Source organism: Sander vitreus, chromosome 10 (assembly GCF_031162955.1).
Source record: "Sander vitreus isolate 19-12246 chromosome 10, sanVit1, whole genome shotgun sequence".
Taxonomy (NCBI): Eukaryota; Metazoa; Chordata; class Actinopteri; order Perciformes; family Percidae; genus Sander; species Sander vitreus.
In genome coordinates this window covers 19590770-19611954 of record NC_135864.1, presented here as the reverse complement: position 1 = coordinate 19611954, position 21185 = coordinate 19590770, and the positions used below count along the sequence as shown (strand labels likewise).

General features: G+C 39.4%; 4 protein-coding genes across 7 annotated transcripts in view; all 4 read right to left on the bottom strand.

Moving 5' to 3' along the window:
- Positions 1-325: 325 nt before the first annotated feature.
- hnrnpaba (heterogeneous nuclear ribonucleoprotein A/Ba) lies at positions 326-3692 on the bottom strand. 3 transcript variants are annotated; one of them, XM_078260780.1, is made up of 9 exons: positions 3605-3692; positions 2852-3087; positions 2262-2430; positions 2008-2166; positions 1786-1917; positions 1587-1677; positions 1287-1445; positions 1092-1177; positions 326-658 (listed from the first exon to the last, which is right to left on the bottom strand). In XM_078260780.1, exons 2-8 carry the CDS (start codon positions 3070-3072, stop codon positions 1107-1109), a joined length of 1002 nt encoding a protein of 333 aa, XP_078116906.1. In that variant the 5' UTR covers positions 3073-3087; positions 3605-3692; the 3' UTR covers positions 326-658; positions 1092-1106. The 3 variants fall into 3 exon arrangements, with proteins under 3 accessions (XP_078116906.1, XP_078116905.1, XP_078116907.1); XM_078260779.1 differs by having other exon boundaries at positions 3550-3656; XM_078260781.1 differs by lacking the exon at positions 1092-1177 and having other exon boundaries at positions 3550-3656.
- An 876-nt stretch (positions 3693-4568) lies between these two features.
- nme5 (NME/NM23 family member 5) lies at positions 4569-7935 on the bottom strand. 2 transcript variants are annotated; one of them, XM_078260774.1, is made up of 5 exons: positions 7537-7934; positions 6050-6255; positions 5061-5161; positions 4847-4965; positions 4569-4748 (listed from the first exon to the last, which is right to left on the bottom strand). In XM_078260774.1, the coding sequence occupies exons 1-5, from the start codon at positions 7672-7674 to the stop codon at positions 4665-4667; spliced, it is 648 nt and encodes a 215-aa protein (XP_078116900.1). In that variant the 5' UTR covers positions 7675-7934; the 3' UTR covers positions 4569-4664. The 2 variants fall into 2 exon arrangements, with proteins under 2 accessions (XP_078116900.1, XP_078116901.1); XM_078260775.1 differs by having other exon boundaries at positions 4628-4748; positions 4914-4965; positions 7537-7935.
- A 366-nt stretch (positions 7936-8301) lies between these two features.
- On the bottom strand, positions 8302-12326 carry rack1 (receptor for activated C kinase 1). Its single transcript, XM_078260773.1, has 8 exons — positions 12108-12326; positions 11450-11621; positions 10391-10538; positions 9865-9960; positions 9519-9629; positions 9027-9167; positions 8670-8780; positions 8302-8414 (listed from the first exon to the last, which is right to left on the bottom strand). Exons 1-8 carry the CDS (start codon positions 12214-12216, stop codon positions 8349-8351), a joined length of 954 nt encoding a protein of 317 aa, XP_078116899.1. The 5' UTR covers positions 12217-12326; the 3' UTR covers positions 8302-8348.
- Positions 12327-14708: 2382 nt separating this feature from the next.
- LOC144524477 (uncharacterized) overlaps positions 14709-21185 on the bottom strand; it is a 127269-nt gene continuing 120792 nt past the window's right edge. The window contains exons 20-31 of the mRNA XM_078260772.1: positions 21066-21146; positions 20890-20943; positions 20685-20741; positions 20553-20579; positions 20408-20467; positions 20017-20088; positions 19901-19927; positions 19742-19795; positions 19546-19632; positions 18235-18273; positions 17866-17907; positions 14709-14979 (exon numbers count right to left, since the gene is read on the bottom strand). Coding sequence (XP_078116898.1) covers positions 17905-17907; positions 18235-18273; positions 19546-19632; positions 19742-19795; positions 19901-19927; positions 20017-20088; positions 20408-20467; positions 20553-20579; positions 20685-20741; positions 20890-20943; positions 21066-21146 — 561 coding nt within the window. The 3' untranslated portion in view covers positions 14709-14979; positions 17866-17904. The remainder of the gene's footprint in view (positions 14980-17865; positions 17908-18234; positions 18274-19545; positions 19633-19741; positions 19796-19900; positions 19928-20016; positions 20089-20407; positions 20468-20552; positions 20580-20684; positions 20742-20889; positions 20944-21065; positions 21147-21185) is intronic.

Genomic DNA, 21185 nt, shown 5'->3' with positions numbered 1-21185 from the left:
AAGACACTAGAGGAATGAGTTTCCAGTGAGAGAGGGAGTACCCTCTTACATTAACAGGCTTGCGTTCAGTTGAATAACACTAGTAAAGCCACTTAAAATTGCAGACATGATGGGGGAAGAATCTCCTTAAAAGCCAAAAAGATGCTGGTTGCCTTCGTCTACTAGGCCATCTGCAAACATTCACTTGACACGCTTACAATGAACCCATTGATTGGTTTAAATCCCTTATTTTGCCTCACCCCACATCTGAAGCCATGCATCTCGCATCCAACATTCAGCACGGGAGAATAATAACTAAAGATCTAGAAACACCAAAAGAAAAAGAAAAAATGAAATTGTTTTATTTGTGAGCTTTAAAAGCTCTTGCTCCTGCTCATCTGTAAATCCAGTAGACATGTAAAAATACAACCATACAATACATTAGATTCAAAAGGTACCAAAAAGTACAGTAAAAATAACACTTCCATCACTGGAAATGTAAATGGACACAAAACAATATAAAATAAAAAGTGGAAAAGTGACATTTGCTTCCCCAGTTCCTCACTTGATCTGTACAAATGGAGCATGAGTCCAAATTTCTGCCAACTCCAAAGGAAAAGCCAGAGCCCATGTTGGTTGTGGTCAGACCATGGATCTCTTTTTCTTATTTACTTTAGACCTTAAGAGAAAAACACGGTGCTTAACGTTACTGAGAATAAACCAAATACGGCATGCAATTACACAAAGACAGACAGGTGCATGAATGAGTTTGACAGGTCAGTGAATGGACAGACACACTTTGGGGGGGGGGGGGGGGCACAACCGCTAACTATTACACCTAGCACCTGGTGAAAGGTGAAACGGTCCTTATTCCTGTTCTCAACCACCACCAACTCAACCCTTATTGATCAAGTAGTAGAGATGCATCTTAAGATGGCTGACAGGTGGAATGAATCCATCTTTAATGATCACAGACCCCACAACACGGCCTACCCTAACCCCACCACAATGCTTGAATGGATTTAGAGTAGATGGAGATCTTTGGGGTCAAAAAGGCACCAATGGTTACAGCTATGTTCTCATACTACCACGGATGATGCAAAAATGCATACCTGCACTACGTGTGATCAGTATGGCTTGTAGCTACTCTGGTGGCCTCCACGTCTTGGAGTTTTCCCATAGCTTGTATTGCCCTGGTCTGGAGGACAAGAGAAAAAGGGACTGAGTTCTTCTGTACAACAAGGAGGACCAAGAAAATAAAGTTTCTCTCATTCTTTTTTCGTTCCCTGGGGGCACTTATCGCTTACTGTAATCGTAGCCACCCCCATAGCCGTAATAACCAGCAGAGTAGTCATAGTTGCCGTAGCCGCCATATCCGTAGCCTTGCTGTCCGTAGCCATAGTTCTGGTTGTATCCAGGTTGGTTCCAGTAGTTGTTGTAACCTTGATTCCAGTTCTGGCCCTGGCCTAGAAACAACAGGTGAGGCCTTTGTCACAACTCTCCAGCACACAGGACCCAGGCAGTTACTTGTCACAAATTCTACAGTTGAGTATAGTTTAAAATAAAGATCTTGCCGGTATACACACACACAAAAAAAGGGTGCTTACCTCCACGGCCCCTGCCGCGTCCTCCGTATCCACGGGCACCATACTGCTGCTGCTGGTAGACCTCTTTGGGCTGGGCTATTTTAATTTCACACTGGAACACCACACAAGAGCACATTACATTGCAGCGTGACATGACTTTTGCAAAAATGTACAAAACAAAGCATACCCAATTTCACCTGCATGCAGAATGTGCCAATACCTTGCTTCCACCAACATTGTGGTATTTCTTCTCCATAACCTTCTTGACAGGAGTCTCTTCTTTATATGTGATAAATACGAATCCCCTCCTCTTTTCTGTCTTTGGATCTTGTGGAAGCTCAATGGTCTCAACCTACACAAGAAGAAAACAAAATTTGAAGCAGCCAATATCTTCAGCATTTAATTCCTAAATAAACAATGAAATCTCTCTTGAATACCATACCTCTCCAAAGGTTCCAAAGTACTCCTGAATGACTTCCTTTGAGGTGTCGGGGTTAAGGCCGCCCACAAAGATTTTCTTGACTGGATCTTTCTTCATGGCCATGGCTTTCTTTGGGTCGATCACTCTGCCGTCTAGCCTGTGCTCCTTCTGTTCAAGAACCTTAAAAAAAAAACAACACACAGGAAAACATTGAAAATGGCCAGTCTTGTAAAACACAGTTACTTTGGCTTCGACATAATTGCTTCCCCACTCACCTTTTCTACACTGGCTGCATCTTTAAAGAGAATGAAGCCAAAGCCTCTTGACCGGCCTGTCTGCTGGTCCATCTTTATGGTGCAATCTGTCACCTCACCAAATTTAGTGAAGTAATCTTTAAGATCCTTCTTGCTCGTTTCCCAGCTGAGACCACCAACAAACATTTTCCTGAGCACAGAGAGACGGAAAGGGACATGTTTAGCATTACAGGCAGCCAGCTTCTCCAACTTTATATATGGCCCAGTGGGGGTGGTGTTGGGCAGGAGTGGGGGGGGTGTAAATGTACACACTGTTCCAGAACATCTGTTGTACCAATGACGTAGGGAGGCAGGCTACAGTTGCTATAGCTAAATGTTATTTTGCAACATTAATTCAATATACTAATAATCGCTACGATACATCAGACACATATCAGTAGTCTCTGGTGAGCCAATACATGTTAGATTTGATCCCTGCACAAGCGCCCATCCCCCCCCTCCGCTCTGCATATGGCGCCAACAAAGGCCGGTTGAACAAAGAAACATGCCAAACCACGAGTGCTTATTTTAAAAAGTCGATATCTTCACATTACACTATTTTTTTAACTCACCCCGCATCCTCCTCGCCTTTGCTGGCGTCGATCTGGCCGCCCTCTGAGCCACCGTTTTGCGAATTCCCGTCGGCGTCGGGGCCTGCGCCCTCTCCCTCTCCGCAGTCATTCACGGCGCTCTCGTCGTTCCCCTCCTCGGTGTGTTCGGCTCCGTTAAAATCATCGTCGACTTCGTGGCCGTTTTCTGATGTTTCCATATACTGTTGCTCTGTCTCGGACATTTTGTACTATTATACCTAAACCCAAAAGAAAAAAATATGCATCGAGTTAAACTAAATCACGGTGGGTTTATAATCCCTCATGCCGTACATGCTTCGCCATTTACATGGTGGCAATGCATGCATTTCCCACCATTTTGCCCGGCACGATCGTGTCCCATACATTCTTAAGAGCCGTTTTTGTTGCACAGCACCAGCAAATGGCAACTGAGTAACGTTAACTTAAAACAACACAATAACCACCCAGCATCTGAAGTACACTTCTGGTAGAGCTAAAGATTAGAAACAGTGTAACCATCTGCATCACACTGATAAACCAAGCCTGGACTAACGTTACAACTAAAATTCGCAGTTACGTAATGCAAAGGCCGTGCTAGCCGCACTATAGGCCTATATTTTCTACCAATTACAGCTATTTCATCTACATCTACCAGAATAGCAAAAAAAAAAAAAAAACACTACAACAACCACAGTACTTACGTGACAATATAATGGGGAAAAAACAAAGCTAAAGAAGTACGGAAAAACTGCTTACTGGTCACACAACCGGAGAGCTCTCTTCAAGATGGATTCTCCCACACGACGACAACTCGTGGTTGGTTTTCTAGAACCGGCAGAAAAAAACGCAATTTCTGCAGAGAAGCCATCTGATTGGATGGTCACTACTGCCATTCATTGCACCGACCAATTACATACACGTCCATTTCTTTTTACAGAACATGTTCACGCCCTTAACACACAGGAAGGAACTCCGATTAGCCTTTCTGCGTCTAATGAGAAAGAGTTTTTCATGGCATATTAAAAAAATATATATATATGAATTGCTAGTACTGAATAATGTTTCAAAGCGTTACTCTTAGAATTGGACTGACTTGTACTGATATTCACTCTGAATCTGACAAAAATGAAGGCAATGCAACAGTAGTCAAGTCCAGTCCAGGTTTGTGAAAAGGACGGTATGTGAAAATGTCCAAAATGTAGATCTTAGTATCTCTGTATCAACATTAATGATAGATTAACTCATAGAAAGCTGTCACCAAGCCTTTTATGTGTGTGGGCCTACATGGACACATATAATGATGCTTTTTTTTTGCAGGGACTATGTTCACATTCACAATGAACACTATTTTGTCAAGTTTATATACAGCCAATTACCAGAAGCCCTCTGGTACACCAGAACATCTTATTATATGAGTGTTTGGTCCAACTTAGTTAATGTTATCAACTTAACACAGGTCATGCAACTCATCCAATTAATTTGTTGCAATCGTACTCACTAAATAAGCACTTTTAAACCCACTGGCTGATTTACTACATTGACTTGTTAGACCTGGTGGGATCGCATTGTTAACAATAAACAAATCTGAGATATTTGATTTATTGCATACATTTTAGGTTATGAATTGAAGTCACACCATTTGAAGAAGTGTTAAAGGAAGAACAAGTGGTTTACAAATAGGCCAAACTTACCAGAAAGCAAACAAAACAAATGATTAGTGCTGAAAAGACATTTTGTTTAATCATAGTACGGAACAAATACATCTGTCAAAAAATGACGTCTGAAATTATGTATTGGGCCCCTTTTGTCTCTGTTGTTATTGTGCTTCTTCCAGAATGGCTCCATCACATATTTGAGGCTGGTTTGGATTGTTGTTGATCAGCCAGTCAGCAAGCCAAATCTATTGAAGACAAAAGTGCAGGATAACATGGTAACAACAATAAATACCTGGCTAATAAATAACTGGATATCTTCAAATATTGAGCATCAAATACTTACACAGGGATTGTGTGGCTTGTACTTGCAGAGCTCAGTGAGTCCACGTAGCAGAGTTGGGTTTACATACCTGCTCAGGTATTCTGCCGTGGCTTCTCTTGAGGGAAAAGGCTCGATTACAGCTGCAGAGAGAAACCATGTGGGGTACACAATCATAAGTGTTCAATACTACATTTCTATACAAACAACAGTATGTGTGGTTGTGTGTATTACTTACAGTTTGGGAACATGAATTTGATCTCCCTTTCAGCCGCATGAAAAGACTCGCTGCCATGGAGTGCATTTTTAAGGTCAGAAGTGCCATATTTTGCTCTAAGGCTGGGGGGAAAATACATCATATCACACATTCATATAAATATATCTGCCAGGGTTGTCATGACTGCAAACCTTTACCCCTCTATATTAGGTCAAAATAATGAATCATGATACCAAGCAGGATGAGTCACACTCACAGGGCATGGTGACCTATGTACTGATAATCAGAAGCTGGGGCCCAGAATTACAATCAATTATACATTTATGTGCAAATACCTAAACTACTGCTTGATCAAACTTTTGCATTGTAAGCCTAATACACAGTAACAAGACCACAGAGAATATTATGAGTACTTTTTCAAAACCATATAGAGGATCTACTGTCAAGAATATGTTTGACCTAACATTATTATTTTGTAATATAATGTGTATATATAATGTAATAAAATATAATGTGTCCACCACACAGCACTCCCTGTCTCATTCTGTCTGACCAAAGGATTGGTGCCATGATATCACGGAAATATTAAGTAATATTTCATTTTTATAACAATACTAATATTAATATAAGTATTGTAACACCCTAATGTGGATGTGCTCAAACACTAATAAATATGGGACACATACAGAACTTACATTGTGTTAGGAATAGTAGTTATTCAAAGTGTTATATATATATACGGAAGATCTGTTTATTAGTCTGTTTGTTAGTGCCAGACTGTTTTGTAAGTAAGAAATATCTACTGTAGTATGATTTCATGGGATAGATCACAGGCCTGGTTTGTGTATACACCCCACTTTCCATTAGCCCTTCTCGGCAGTGATTTAGTCAAAATGCCCACAATTGTAATAGCTACATTAATGATTACATATATAAAAAGCATATGCCATAGAAGGAACAGACAACAAAACAAAAGACTGAATCAACACCTTAAAAGTTAACAGACTGACCACTCTGGATGAGTTTCTCTGGCCTTGGTGCTGTTGACAGGCCCTATGATGGACTTCCAGTGGGCGATGGCATTGTCGCGGGCCAGAGTCATGGCAACGATGGGGCCAGAGCTCATGAAGGCAGTCAAGCTGGGAAAGAAGAGCTTTCCATATTGGTCTGCGTAGAAGTCACTGCACTGCTCTGGACTTAGCTGCAGCTTTCGCCTCTGCCACAAGAATGAAGTATTGGACACTTGTGAAATGTGAACTGATTCTGGATTTTTGGAATCAGCATTTGCCTTAATACTAATAATGTGACAAATTCTGATATGTTATCATCCTATTTTTTTTTTTATTTAAAAAAAAAAAAAACGTTTTGATAAAGATCCTTTAAATTTGGTTATTAAGAAAGTGGGACCATATGTGCTGAGCAGGACATTGTTAGCGCTCTCTGGTGGACAAACTATATAATTAATGCCTGAAACGTCTTTTGCATTTCTGTAAATTACAGCAATTTCTTGTCACACAACCCGTAGCTGTGTCCACGTTCGGACACCACTCGCTGCTATTGGCCATATTCGGACACTTCCGACCTGACGCACTTTCCGGTCTTTTCGCGGTACTTTACGTTTCCGATCATCACCAAAAATGTTAGCAGAATTGATCTATACCCATCTAACAATCTACGTATGACTTTCCTTATATGTACATGGACATTTAGATGTCTAATTAGTATATGAAAGTTACTTTGATGAGAAAAAGAAGTAAGAACGCTCGGGCGACGATCTTTTCCTCTAAAAAGTTTCTATTTTTACTGTACTGGAAATTAAAGAGCTTTTATTGCATAGTTCAGAGCTATTGAAGCATGTCATTTTATTGTGAAGGACGGAAGTACGATCCGGTAGTTTTGACAGCATTGATGGGACTTGATCCCCGAAAAACCAGCAACGGCCAGTATTTACAGCGACGAGATAGGGGTGGTGTCCGGTTATGGCCAAGGGTAGCGCACGGCTAATTCACCGTTGATAGCGTACTTTAGCCGGCTCTTGTAAAGTAAAAGCTAAAGTAAACACTAGCTATATACCGTTAGAAAGGTAAGAAGTTACACTTTAGTTTTACACCATTAAAATTAACTGAAAACATTAATAGATCATTTATATTTGAACAGATATTTTGATAGAACGTTAGCCAATAAGTGTCCGAACGTGGACACAGTGACGCATATAGCTATATATATATATATATATGCTGACAACATCTGAGACAAATCAGCCATGTATCATTCAGGCTTTGCACACAATTGAAAAAACGCCGTAACGTTACTTGTTTACGTAGGGGTAACTTATGATAACAGATAATTACACAAACTATTGCCTCAAAAATAATTAATTGGATCAACCTCTTCCTGACACGATGCAACACACCCTAAAGATCGCACATAGTTTATAGATGTTAATGTTTAATACGCCTACTGTCACGGCTGTATTTTCTGGGACATTTGAACCAACCTGCAGGATAATGAAGCCCGATTTGAGCACAATGTCCTCAATCTCCTCAGATTTGTGGATGGCATCTGGTTTAATAAGGGCCAGAGTTCTTTCCACAAAGATGCGAGGATAAGAAGCTTGGTCCATCTTTCCCGGCATGCAACACAAGCATCTGTATCATTTAGCTGGCTAGCTAGCTAATAATGTTACGTCCCTTCAACTAAACTTCACGTTAGACAGTAATTAGCTCTAACGTTACATTAGTTAACAGTTGGGTTACACTAAACGTTATGTGTAGCATTAGCTGGTAAAGTAAGTAACGTTAGTACGAATTAAAAAATGTCGAAGAGCTGCTCTGCTGCGGTTTAACCCACTGCCCTCCGTTCTTGATTTCTGTTTGGGTTGCTAGGATACCATTATAAATCTACGGCAATCCAAGCAGGTCAACCGATGCAATTTACAAGATACTGGGGTAAATCTCTCACTACCATTTGCATTTTGACATTCATTTAGTCAATATTTATTCACCTTCCAGTTTTAGTATGTATAGAAGATATTCTTAACACTAACATTAATATTTAAGTGGTGGCGCAAAGCAAGTGACAAATTGATTATGTCCTTAATAAACTTGTCATTATTGCTTTGAGGTTTGGAATGAATTATTGTCCCTGCTGCGGTTATACAAGTTTTGTGAAATAAAGTAAAACTTCTTTTTACTGGTAATAAACATCTTATTTTATGTATTATAATCATTTATAGACAGTGTTGAAACCAAGACGGAACACATTATTTTCAAACAGTCTTTTATTCAAAGTAGCTTCGACGAAAAGTTCTTATCGAGTTCCAATAGTGACCTGCCACACTCTGATCAGGTTGTCAGTGTAGCCAGCAAACAGGGTCTGGAAAGAAAGAAAATTGGATAGAGGAACATGGATTACTCAAATTCTGTAATTTTATAGACGTATAGTTAGCAAATTAATATAAAAAATAAATTGTGTTTTTAATTCCCCTCATATTTGCAGGACTGTCATCATTTGACATCAGAGTTAAAAGTGAATGGGTATAATCACTGGGGGTAAACACTTAAGCCACCAATTAGTGGGAAAGCCAGACATCTGTACTGGAAAGGTGCTACAGAGCGGAGTGTGTTGTACCTGTCCATCAGCAGACCATGCCAGGGAAGTACACTGTGGGGGTTCAGCCTTGCTGTTTGTGCTGATCACTTCCTGTCTCAGCTCATCCACAATGATCTTGCCCTCCAGATCCTACATGGAGAAGAAAACACCAGAGGCAGTGCATTGAGTAACTGCTCATAAGTAGCATCAGATCAATGAAAGAAGATGCATCCAAAAGTTATTCCACAAAGTACAAATTGGTCATGGTTAGAGCTCAGAAACAGCCTCTTTATCATCAAAGAATACAGTTGGCATTTTAAGTTTCATCACTGCCCTTTGCACTGTAGCTTTAAATGGACCATATACGGGTCATGAGATTTTTAGGATGAAGTTTACCCAAATCTTGATACTGGGGCCAGTAGCGGCACACAGCCAGTAACGGTTGGGGCTGAAGCAGAGGGCATTGATGGTGTCACCACTGTCCAGGGTGTAGAGGTGCTTGCCCTCATTCAGGTCCCACAGCATGGCCTGGCCATCCTAGATCAAAAGAGAAAATACGCTTCAATAACCATATTTATAAATATAGTCGATTTAGGATAAGTGCATGATGCTCAACAGCTAACAACTAGGGAGTTTGTTGCATAATGTTTATAATTATTTAGCAGCAACATTGTGTTGGTGCCGAATAAACAGTCCTTCAAGTGCAGGTCACACTCAGAAACAGCCTCTTTATCATCAATGTTAAACAGATGCATTGAAAGTTTTCATCACTGCTAAAACCTGCAGCTGGACTTAAATTGGTGCTTTAATTGAGTTCATAATGGTGGAGAAAAGATCAAAAAACATTATGTGGCAGTCTACAATAATAAAAAAATATATACTGTATACCCTTCCACCAGATGCACACAAGGAACCATCAGGAGAGACAGTCACTGTGTTCAGGAAGCCAGTGTGGCCAATGTGGTTGGTCTTCAGCTTGCAGTTGGCCAGGTTCCACACCTAGGGGCAAAGGACAAAGACTATATCACCACTACTGTAGTATAATGACCAGATCATATAAAGCTATATGGGTTGTGCTGTCGACCTGAAGTGGTCAGGTAATACATTAATACATGTTTTTCCCCATATCACTGGGAAAACAAACTACTTAAGTTTCATTCAGGCTCATTTTTAAGCCACAGAGAACAAAAGACCTCAAAAGGCAAAAAGCACAAGTTTCAGAAAAGCAACGTACCTTGACCATCTTGTCCCAGCCGCAGGAGACAATGATGGGGTTGCTGCTGTTGGGGGAGAAGCGCACGCAAGATGTCCACTCAGAATGGCCCTCATCCTGCAAATTGAGAAGGTACAGATATATATTCTCAAAGAGTCTCTGGTTAACCAACATTAGGGATTAAAGGGCAGATGAAAACCAAGCAACTTGGGGAAAACACTGATGTCTTAAGTAGCGTTTTATTTGGCTGCTTATTAGCAACATGAAACCTAGATTATATACATTTTCAACCAACCAAAGAGTGAATTAAAAAAAAAAAATATATATATATATAAAAAAGAATGCTATTCTTATAAAAGCAGTGGTGACTAGGTGAGCAGCATTTGTTTCCATTTGACATCAATTTGAACTTCTAATTGTAAGTTTCAACTTCTAATTTAAAGAAGTGCAAGGCCATTAACCAGTACTTGAATCCACTAAATTCTAGTTCCAATAACAAAGAGATCGACTGCTACTCACAAGACATCAACATGAGTTGGCAGCTCACCTGGATAGTGTACTTGCAGACTCCAAGAGTGTTCCACAGCTTGATGGTCTTGTCCCGGGAGCCAGACACAATCTGGCGATTATCAGCAGAAAAAGCCACGCTCAGAACATCCTTGGTGTGTCCAACAAATTGGCGGGTGGTGAGGCCACTAGGGAAACACCACACATTTCAGAACGGTTGCAAAAATGGTTACAAAAATCCAAAATGGTTGCACATCTTAAGACACTTAAGTAGAAGAAAGCTTGTCCAATATCGCTACACCTGTTAAGAACGTTCCCAAAAGCTACACACATTTAACAGTCAAGCCAACTTTTCTTAAAATCTATTTTCTGTGTTTACATTACAAAATGTAATGCTGGAGAATGTACATGTGTAAGGGATTATCTTTTGGGTTGAAAACAATCCAAAGACGGTGTTCACTGGCACCACCCTCAAGCCATAAATCTGGCATCTAGATGATATCTTCATTCCAAACTTAATTGTTAAGATGCAAGATTGACTTTAAATAGAATTAGCCATATTGCCCAACCCACATGCAGGTCATATGTACTGTAATTAAGTTCCTCTGTCCTTATGAGATCCATCAATTTGCTGAAAAGTTAACCAAAGTGATTTGACCTATTGATGGTATGGAGAAAGGCTTGATGAAGACCTGATGTAGCTTAGCTATAAGATTCACAATTAATTGAAGCCAAGCTGACCGAATGTAAGTCGTTATTTTGGCATCATTTTTTGATTCCTGTGGCTAAGCTAAACCAGGCCTAGGTCAAGAGTTTCAAGTTTCACAACATACTTGTCACCTGGTTTGATTACAGAAAGTTTGTGATGGCATTGAATTTAGAAACCAGTATTAGAAATGGCGATCTTTGTTTCATGCACCAGTTATAGACCCAACATCAGATCTAATTTCATGCATCCAGAATTCCTTGCAGTAAACTTTTCTGTTAAACTTTTATATGGACACAAACAAATCTACAGCAAACGTAGAGGAAACAGCTTACCACCTTAAACCCCAAAGATCTGACCAGTACTGAAGAGATTTCCACTCCTTGCACTTACGTGGTGAGGTCCCACAGGCGGAGGCACCCATCCCAGGCACCGGACAGGGCAAACTGTCCATCTGAGGAGATGACCACATCACTTACAAAGTGAGAGTGGCCCATCAAGGAGCGCTGGGGAATGCCATAGTTGGTTTCATCACGGGTCAGCTTCCACATGATGATAGACTTGTCTGGAAAACAAACATCCAGGATATTGTTTAATTCAAGTGTCCACATTTCATTTTGTAAACCGGTGACATTAACATGGCCATGCAGGGATTCAATGTGCAAGTGCATTTCCAAGGAAAGCTGTCAAACATTTAGGCAGGCTCAATCTACTGTTCATGACCGGACTGTTGCCGGATTCACACATTTGAGCATAGAACTACGCTTACACTACACTTACGTTATTAAACGTGTCGCATTTGCGCAGTGGATTTCAGTTTACGCTCGAGTGTTAGTTAGCTTGGATAACCGGCGTCTTTCTCGTTAGTTTGAGCAGGTTTTGTCTACATAAACAACTGTATACCAACATTACACGCATTAGTGGCTGCTCCTGTATATTTTGTGAGTCACTCACACCAGTATTGTCATTTATCGTACGTTACACCCGCAAACCAACTAGCTGGCTAATGCTAACCTAGCCATGTTGGCGAAACCGGCGGAGGAAGCCTCACCTCGGGACGCGGACAGAATCATGTCGGGATACTGGGGCGTCGTGGCAATCTGGGTGACCCATCCACTGTGCCCCTTAAGGGTCCCCCTTACTGTCATCTGCTCGGTCATTTTGGCGAGGTTGGGTGGTGCCTTTTACAAGGATGGATTCGGATTTTTCTGAGGTTCAGAAAAACCTAGGTCCTCATCGCATCTGTGCACAGAGGAAAAGGAAGCATAGACCCGGATGCAAAAACTATGAGGGGTGAACAGCCCGCTGAGGATTCTGGGAAATGTGGACTTCATACTGCTTTTACCGAACAATATTAACAAAACTTTATTCAAGTGTGGTACAAGAAATATCCCACATGTTGGCTAGAAGTTCTGGTTTATTTTTTCAATCAAGTAATTGTTGATTTCTTACACTCCACTGTAACTTTTATTCTTGTAGGCCTATTTTATACCTGCCTTGTTCTATTTTAGCTGTTTTCAATTAACTACTCTGTAATGTTTTATATAAAGCACTTTGAGTTGCCCTGTTGCTGAAATGTGCTATATAAACAAAGCTGCCTTGCCTTATTTAGATCAGGAACCATCATTATGGGAAAATGTCACATTTCATGTAGGCTAAATGGAAAATGTGAATCGTTCTTTAACTTGATTTATAAGTTAGTTTAAGGATTGCCTTCCTTTGTTATGGATTGCTGATGCTAGTACTGCTATTGAATCTTTAAATATAGTTGTAGACTTTCTTGGCTTTTTGCAACAATGTGCACTTAGGTTGAGCTTGAAAAAATACGTTTAAAAACAAATTTGCCATATTTTACATAAAACCATTTATTAACATTACCAACATCTGAATGTCTTGTTATTAATTCACAGATAGAATATTTATTAAAAAAATATATTAATTGGCAAGTAAATAATATTAATCACAGCATTTTATTTGAACTATCTATTTTGGTGAGGAGAAAACTTCCAGTTTCAACGTATTATGATGCATGCAATATAGATGTAAAACAATCCCATGATGGTCAGTGACTTTAAGATATGTGGCATCAATTTAATAGTCACAAACATTGCACCCCAAACACAAGGCCATATGTTGTAAAAACTAGCTATTATTTACAATTAAAAACATGAAATGTAGTGTTGCTGTAAGCAATTAAAAGGGCCGGATGTTAATGGTGTATGCCTTTGTTCCAGTTTTTCCTTCCCCATTAACTGCAACCATCTGTGTTGTTTAGAAACAATGAGGTCATTCATCTGTAAAAATGGAGGACATTTGAGAATTATTTGTGAAAATGTATCTGTATTTGTTTGCTAAAAGTTGTCAAATTAAGAGCACACTTTATTGGCCTAATGGGTAACACACCATTATCTGTCCTTCTTATAAGCATATTTGAGCCAGATGGTCCAAAAATACACTGATGCCACCGACAACTCCATTTGGATGAGAAGAAACTTTCCACTGGTGCTGTGCAGAGTTAGTTAAAATGCTCTTTTGATTTGGAGCTTTCCGTGTTGTGTCAGAGGTCAACAGCAACCTGGAAGTGGCAGGGATTGATCAACACATTCAGCATAATGCATCAGATTAACTTCATGGCAACTTTCTCTGGATTTATTTGAACATTGTGTTGCTTAGTTCGGAGTTCAGTATTTACTGATACTGACATATTGCTTTTTAATGAAATATCTCAACAACTATGGATTGCCATGCAGTTTGGTATGGACACAGTAGGTCTATGTTCCCCTCAGGATGAAATAAAATAACTTTGGTGATCCCCTGACTTTACCTATAGTGCCACCATCAGGTCAAAATTATAATATGTTCAATACTTTGGTTTGTGACCAAATACCTGCAAAATGAATGTAAGGATATTGTGACCCATCAGCCTCAGCTGTACTTTGTGTTTAGTGCTATAAATGTTAGCATGCTAACATGCTAAAATGGTGAACCTGGTAAACATTACCTGCTAAACATCAGCATAGTATCATTGTTCATGTGCGCGTGTTAGCATTAGCTCAAAGCACTGCTGTCCCTGAATGCCTCACAGAGCTGCTACGGCTGTAGACTATTTAACCCAAGGCATAATCTGCTAGGTTAGAGTAGCAAGTGTCACATATTTGTAGATATTGTTTAACTTTAGAAATGTAGGAAGGCTCTTCATTTTTCTCTGTCAATCAGACACTGATTGCTTTCAGTCTTGAGGATGTGAGGACAGCTGCTGTCTCTAACATGTCCATTGGATTCATAGAGTTCATACAATGCTGGGGCAGCCTTCCATTATGGTGTGTTGGGCTCTGATTGTACTGTTTGTACAACTTACAGGATCATATGTTCTGATCTTGTTTTTTTAATGGTATGGCTCTATTGTGTTACTTTGTGCATGTTTTTTTACAGCTTCTTTCTTCTTTTTACAGTGTTTATTTTCTTCTCTCTGACCAAATTAATTTCCTTTATTGGATAATAAAATGCTGTTTTCTTTTCTGAATAATTACATGCCTATGTGTTATGTCATTGCATTTTTTTTTAATACATTGGTCATGCAGTATGAGGTAGTATGAGGTAGGGTTGGTAGAACACCTTGATGTTATAATAATGTTAAATGAATGAAACTGAATATTTTACATGATTATGATTTAATGGACAAAAAAAAAACATGAAACTGGAGAGGTTACTTCAGTCTACGTTTAGTTGACCAGATTTCACGTTATACATTTTTAAACAATTACAAAAATAGCTTAATTCTTTTACAACCAAATACACAACCAAAAACATTCCCACAAATTCAAGCTAATACTGTGATATAGGACTTGCTAAAACACCATCTGTAGTCAGACACTGTGCCATTTTCTGACTCCATTAAGCCTTGAAACTGAAAGTGATGGAATCTGCAAAAGAAATAAACACATTTGATAATGTTAAGTGACTGATATCCATCAGCTTCCAGTGAAATACTGCTCAGAAGTGTGTGGTCTACAGTTAAAACCATTCTGCTTTCAATATAACTTCTCAGTCAACATCATTTTTTTTTTTTTCATTCTTAAATAAAGTTTGTATGCCAGCTATTCTATTTTGGCTTAATGATATACAACTCTCATTTACAGATTTTTGTTTTATAGAAAACGTTACTAGAATGTTACTTCATAAATGGTGGTGCAGTATAGGTTTAATATGTAATGTACTGATCTTTCTTACAGAACCCTTCCAAAGTTGAAACATATTAATCCCCCAAATATGGAAACGGCTTTGTGTGATGTCAGTTTTTAAACTTTACAGGTGTACTGTAAAAAATAAAAGCTGTCATTTCAGAATTAAACAGAGACTCCCACTGCATGGATATGTGGCCTACATCCTGACTATTGGAACATGATGTGAGCCTGCTGGTGGATATGTTTAATTTTAAAGAGGAATGACCAATGTACTGTGTGTTTCCTATCCTTGTACTTCACTGCCCTTTAACAATTTACCCAATCGGGAAAGCAAATTCCATATTCACTTTTTTTACACTTCACATATCCATTTGTGCTCCTTTGATTCATTTGACAAGTTGGTATAAAATCATACTTACCTAAAAGTACTTCAAACTACGCTAATACTGACCCTGCTTGACATTTTCAAGTGTTGCAATGTTTGTGTTGTTGTGAATTGGAATTAGCAATGTTTTGCAGAATGTATGTTGATGGGGACTAAAGATAATCAACCAATAAAACATTCTAATGGTTCATAATCATTTCTAACAATGAAAAGGTTGTGAATGATTGCTAGTCAGTCATGCCTCGTGATTAACCAGAATATATATTACTGAATGCTATTAATATTGTATCAAAAAGTACAACTAATATCAATGTAGAATACACAGATGTCCACTAAGGAACTTCATTCATGTGTATGTATTTCTGTCCAGAACCAAATGACGATTCCATGTAATGTAATCAAATACATGTAGCCCAATATTTAAACATAGTACATCAATAAACCCAAGTACAATTTTTTTTACCTACGTTCAACATTCCTTTAAACAATGATCCATGCGTAACTGTGGACACGTGTGGGGTTTTGCATATGGATATGCAGACTAGAGCTTTAAAACATAAAAGTATTTAAGCACCAAGAAATTATTCCATCTGAGAAAAATGTATTACAAAGACCAAAACACACCAATAAATGTAATCTGATAGTAAGGACTAAAACATTGTGTGATAATTGAAAAAAGCACACACACAAAATGCAAAATAAGTGACACTTGTAAACCATTATCCTAAGGTGTACTGCTGAATAAAAATTAATAATTATGAAAAGACAATGGTTGTGTATACATTTGATTCAAATTGTATACTTGAGTCTGTTAGTCCTTCAGGCCAAATGCCTAATATTGATTTAAAAATATCAAACAAACAACACATATTTAAGTCAGCAGCAAGAACTCACTGTTGTCCAGAGCAAACTAGCAACAGTAATTAAACATGTCTTCATCAGTGATTAAATGGTAACGATCAGTCAAAATGCATCAGATACACTGAAAACATACTAAGAAAAATTATTTGATAGGTAACCATTTGTCAGGGCAACTGGAACACTGGTTTATTACGAATACTGTAAAGGGTTCCTTCAAATCTGGCAAAGTTTAGCTATCTATATTCCACAAACATGGTAATGCACAGGAATGCAAAATGTAACTGGACAAAAATAGGTAAGAATATAACAAAAGAAAACAAAACAACACACAAGTCACCACTGCCACAAGTGTAAGCCATTAAAAGGTAGACTTACTGACTTCTCTGAGTGGCTTGTACACATGTAAAGACTATTACAGACTGCTTATTGGCAAATGAAAATTAATCTAATGTTGTTTGAGGTTTCAATGAGGGACCACAAGTCATACAAGCTGTCAGGATGCTTAACAACACAGTGCATTATGATCATGCATTGAATTAGTGAAAACCTTTACCAAAGAGCCATACAAGAGATCACCACAACTTGTTCAATGTATCGGTGCAGAAAACCCTTCCTTATGTGTCAGTGACGTCAATGACTCCCAGATAACTTTGACTGGTTATCAAGCTATTGCGCAACATAGGGTGTGTCTTTTCTTCTCAGGTGAATGTGGAAATGCAGGTTTCTCTGTCGCCCCCTCCTGGAGAGTTTCCATAAAAGAGGATCTGAGTGTTCGGTATGACACTGAGGCATTACATGGCTCGCTCTGCTTCATAAAGGCCCATCTGCCCATTGTGCTCTCTGCCTGTCTATGTGTCCTTTCTCCACCAGGCCCCTGCCCCCCTTCAGGGCTGAGAGAGACGCTTGCGTTTGAGCTTCTGTCTCGCCATTTCCTCCTTTTAGAAAACAGAGAGAGGAGAAGAGAGTACTGACCCACATTCCTCCATCTGCCACTCCCAAAGAGATCTGTCCATCCATCCAAGCATCCGTGAGACTGGGTGAGTGCACACTGTTATATCCATACAGCGTTCATGATTACAATCAGGCAGCAAGTCAGGCTTTGTTTAGTAAGGCTGCTAGACTGTCAAGGCACTCCAACACTGTCACCTGGACTATCCTTTAAAGTAGGAGTCCAAATGCCAGTTCAGTTTCTTCTCTTCAAAACCACAGCTGCATTCTCAACAACACTGGATCTCTAGAGTTTCAAAAAAGTTTTCATAATACTGCATACTCAAAGATGTCCTTGTTAAAAAAAAAATCTCAATATATTATATAAAATGTTTTATGAAAGAAAGGAAAAAAGGGAGTGGGTTGTTGTAGTATACAATTGCAATATATACCATATCAATATGTACAGATTCCATGCTGCTGGTTAGTCATCACTGCAAAAGAAGAATAGTGGGAATTGATTAGTAGCATATCAAATTAAATTTTTAACATAAATAATTATTCATCTCATATACTCATGCTTTACATTTACAAGCTCTCACACTGTAATATACTTACAAAATGCCCCTGTATCAAATCAGAGTCGAGCAATGAATTCAACGCTGACAATCAACAAGAGTAATAATGTACATGTATGCTATTGGTTGCACATGGTGTTAGCTTTTCCCCTGACTATGCCAGCTGCTGTTTCATATTAAAAAATGCTAATCATTTCATTAGTTAACAATATGCTTTAAAAAACGTTTGGCCTCTACACTCACCTTGTGCCAGCAGCCTGGTATGGGCAGCCCATCATGTCCCTGCAGAGAGAGAGCAGCAATCTTAACACACCTCACACAGTCCGACTGTAAAAATGTTTAAGGTGTGCACTCCCTATCAGCAAACTGATGTTATAAAAAGGTAGAGGTTTTTTTCTGTAATTTTATATAAATGAGAAATCTTCTCATTACTCTAACACATTCCAGATGAGTACATTCTCAGTCCTCTTTATTTAAAGTAATAGTTTACATTTTGGGGAGCATTTGGGGAAATACTCTTATTTACTTTCTGAGATTTAGATATATTTAGATTTACAAGATTGATATCATTCTCATATCTGTCTGTTTAAATTAGGCTACAACCAGCAGCTGGTTAGCTTAGCTTGGCATAAAGACTGGAAACTGGGGAAAACAGCTAGCCTGACTCATAAACAATATCTAATATTATTACCTCTGTTGCAAGTCTTTATGCTAAGCTAACCAGCCGCAGCCTTATATCTAACAGACAAATATGAGAGTGGTATCGATGCTCTCATTTAAATCTCAACACCAGTTGGTGAATAAGTATATATAAAAAACAAAAAGAGCTGTTCCTTCATGGCGGCGATCAACTGTTCTCTATGTATGTATATACTCCTATTTGTGGGAATACATCTACATTTTATAGTTTTTTTTGCTGGTTAGAATAAGGTTATATTTTTGTAACCTGGCATCTTCCGTCTCATAGGCATAGAGATAGTCTTTTCCCATAGACAGTTAATGTTGACATTTTCTTTTACTGTTTCTTTTAATCCGTGAATGCCTCTCTTTACAGTAAATACTAAACTAGAACTACATGAAGTATAGGTTAGTGACTAAGAGCACATGTATAACAGAGTTTGAAAGATGAAAAAGACATGAAACAAAGTGTTTGAATAGAAAATAGCAACGATAGATAGCATAAATAGTGATGCGAGAGTAGGAGGAAGGAAGCAGAGATACTGTACCACAGGACAGGGGGCCTCAGGGCCGGAAGGAGGAAGAGGACGAGGTGGAGGGGAAGAAAGCCCTGCCTCCTCAGACACACCTTTAGTCTCACCACAACCCTGTCAGCAAGAGCCAGTTACACATTCACAGCATTGAGAAGGAAGGAAACTCAGAGAAACACAGAAAATGACAGAAACAGTGCTGAGAGAAGAAAGCAGAGAAATACTGTATAATGTGAGAGGAAAGTGCTAGTAAATGAATCAGTTCAATTTGCAGTATTACAGTGTGTGTGTGTGTGTGTGTGTGTGTGTGTGTGTGTGTGTGTGTGTGTGTGTAGAGGTGACATACCACAGGACAAGGCTGGTCCAGGCCTGGAGGACCCTGCTCTCCCTTCTGGCCCTTTAGACCTCTCTTTCCCACTGCTCCCCTGTCACCCTGGACACGAGTAGGACAGAGAAAAGCGTTGAGAAAAATATATGAATGAATGAATCGGTTGTATTTGAATGACGACAATTAAATATTTCTTTCTGTGTTCTGTACTAACCTTGTCTCCTCTTTCCCCTCGGTCACCTTTCTCTCCCATCAGACCCGGGAAACCCTGAACATAAAGCACAAACGGGTCAGAAGGCAGACTATCACTGGACAAAGATTAAAGTTCAATCAGTTGAAACTGTCAAGATCACGATCCAAGTGAAAAACTCACATCTAGTCCCGGCTCTCCTGTTCTGCCCTGCGAACACACATAATTATCATAATGTATGTTTTATTTAAGACAATAAAAAATTGTAAACACATTTATGGAGGTGAATGGGTGCTTACCTTTTCTCCCTTTGCACCTGGAAGACCCACTAATCCTGCAGCCCCAGTTGGGCCCTGGAGACCGTCTAATCCCTGCAATTAAAGTACATTATCATCACTGTATCATGTCCAAGGCAGGCAAGGCAGCTTTATTTGTATAGCACATTTCAGCAACAGGGCAATTCAAAGTGATTTACCTAAAACATTAAAGAGCAGTTGAAAACAATAAAAAATATAAAAACAGATCAAATACGAGATTTTAGGACGCTAGTATGAGACAATGTATAAGCCGCTGCTCTATACACATAATCCACCCGCAATCCCTGCCGTTCCCAGAACGGCCAGTCCCACCGGTCTTACTTATGTCCAGGTATATCATGATTTATTACTATAATAACAGGTAACAACTTACTCTGGGTCCAGGAGCACCAAAGTCCCCCTTCTCTCCCTTCATCCCGAATCCAGGCTCACCCTATATCGAAAGACAGGAACACTGAGTACCAAACAACATGCCATAGCCTCCACCACACAACACATGCATGGTATTGCAGTCTTACCTTCGGACCAGGCATACCATGCAGCCCCTGAAAAAAAATTGTGCACTGTGAGTGTGACAGCTACTGTACAGGTGCAAACAACAAACTTGTCTTGAATAGTTTTGGATTTAGATAGTGATGATAACTATTCACCATGGATCCAGGGGGCCCGGGTGGCCCGGGTGGGCCTGGCTGGGAAATCATCTGAACCTGAGCACCATTGAAATTAGAAGCGTAAGAAATAACAAATGTATTAAAAAATCTGAAGTGATGGAATAAATGGGCACGCACAATTACTGCTATGATACACATATATGAGTGAATATGAATGAATGTTGCATGTTTGTGTTCCACTAACCAGGTTGTCTTCCATTCTGCAGTTGCCTTTCTCTCCTTTGTGTCCGTCCATGCCCTGACCCACAAAGAGCAAGATTAACTTCCAGCTGTAGTTTTACTGTAATTTTTTGTAATTGTTTTTCTTTGTAATTTTCACTGTCTGTGAATCCCAGAAACATGTTTACTGTCACTACTTACAGAAGGCCCAGAGAGCCCCATCTCTCCCTTCTCTCCTCTCTCGCCAGGTGGTCCTGTCTCACCCATGCCACCCTTAGGTCCCTGGAGGCAAAGAATCACAAAGAGATGTCGCGTTCAGTT

Excerpts from the sequence above, each read along its gene's own strand:
- rack1 (XM_078260773.1), bottom strand. The coding sequence starts at position 12,216 with ATGACCGAGCAGATGACAGTAAGGGGGACCCTTAAGGGGCACAGTGGA. Across the intron at positions 11,622-12,107 it reads GATTCTGTCCGCGTCCCGAG|ACAAGTCTATCATCATGTGG; the intron begins GTGAGGCTTCCT and ends TTTGTTTTCCAG. Across the intron at positions 8,415-8,669 it reads CATGGTCTGCTGATGGACAG|ACCCTGTTTGCTGGCTACAC; the intron begins GTACAACACACT and ends CTTTCTTTCCAG.
- hnrnpaba (XM_078260780.1), bottom strand. The coding sequence starts at position 3,072 with ATGTCCGAGACAGAGCAACAGTATATGGAAACATCAGAAAACGGCCAC. Across the intron at positions 1,918-2,007 it reads ACTTTGGAACCTTTGGAGAG|GTTGAGACCATTGAGCTTCC; the intron begins GTATGGTATTCA and ends CTTCTTGTGTAG. Across the intron at positions 1,678-1,785 it reads ACAATGTTGGTGGAAGCAAG|TGTGAAATTAAAATAGCCCA; the intron begins GTATTGGCACAT and ends GTGGTGTTCCAG.
- nme5 (XM_078260774.1), bottom strand. The coding sequence starts at position 7,674 with ATGCCGGGAAAGATGGACCAAGCTTCTTATCCTCGCATCTTTGTGGAA. Across the intron at positions 6,256-7,536 it reads CGGGCTTCATTATCCTGCAG|AGGCGAAAGCTGCAGCTAAG; the intron begins GTTGGTTCAAAT and ends TTCTTGTGGCAG. Across the intron at positions 4,749-4,846 it reads ACAAGCCACACAATCCCTGT|ATTTGGCTTGCTGACTGGCT; the intron begins GTAAGTATTTGA and ends TGTCTTCAATAG.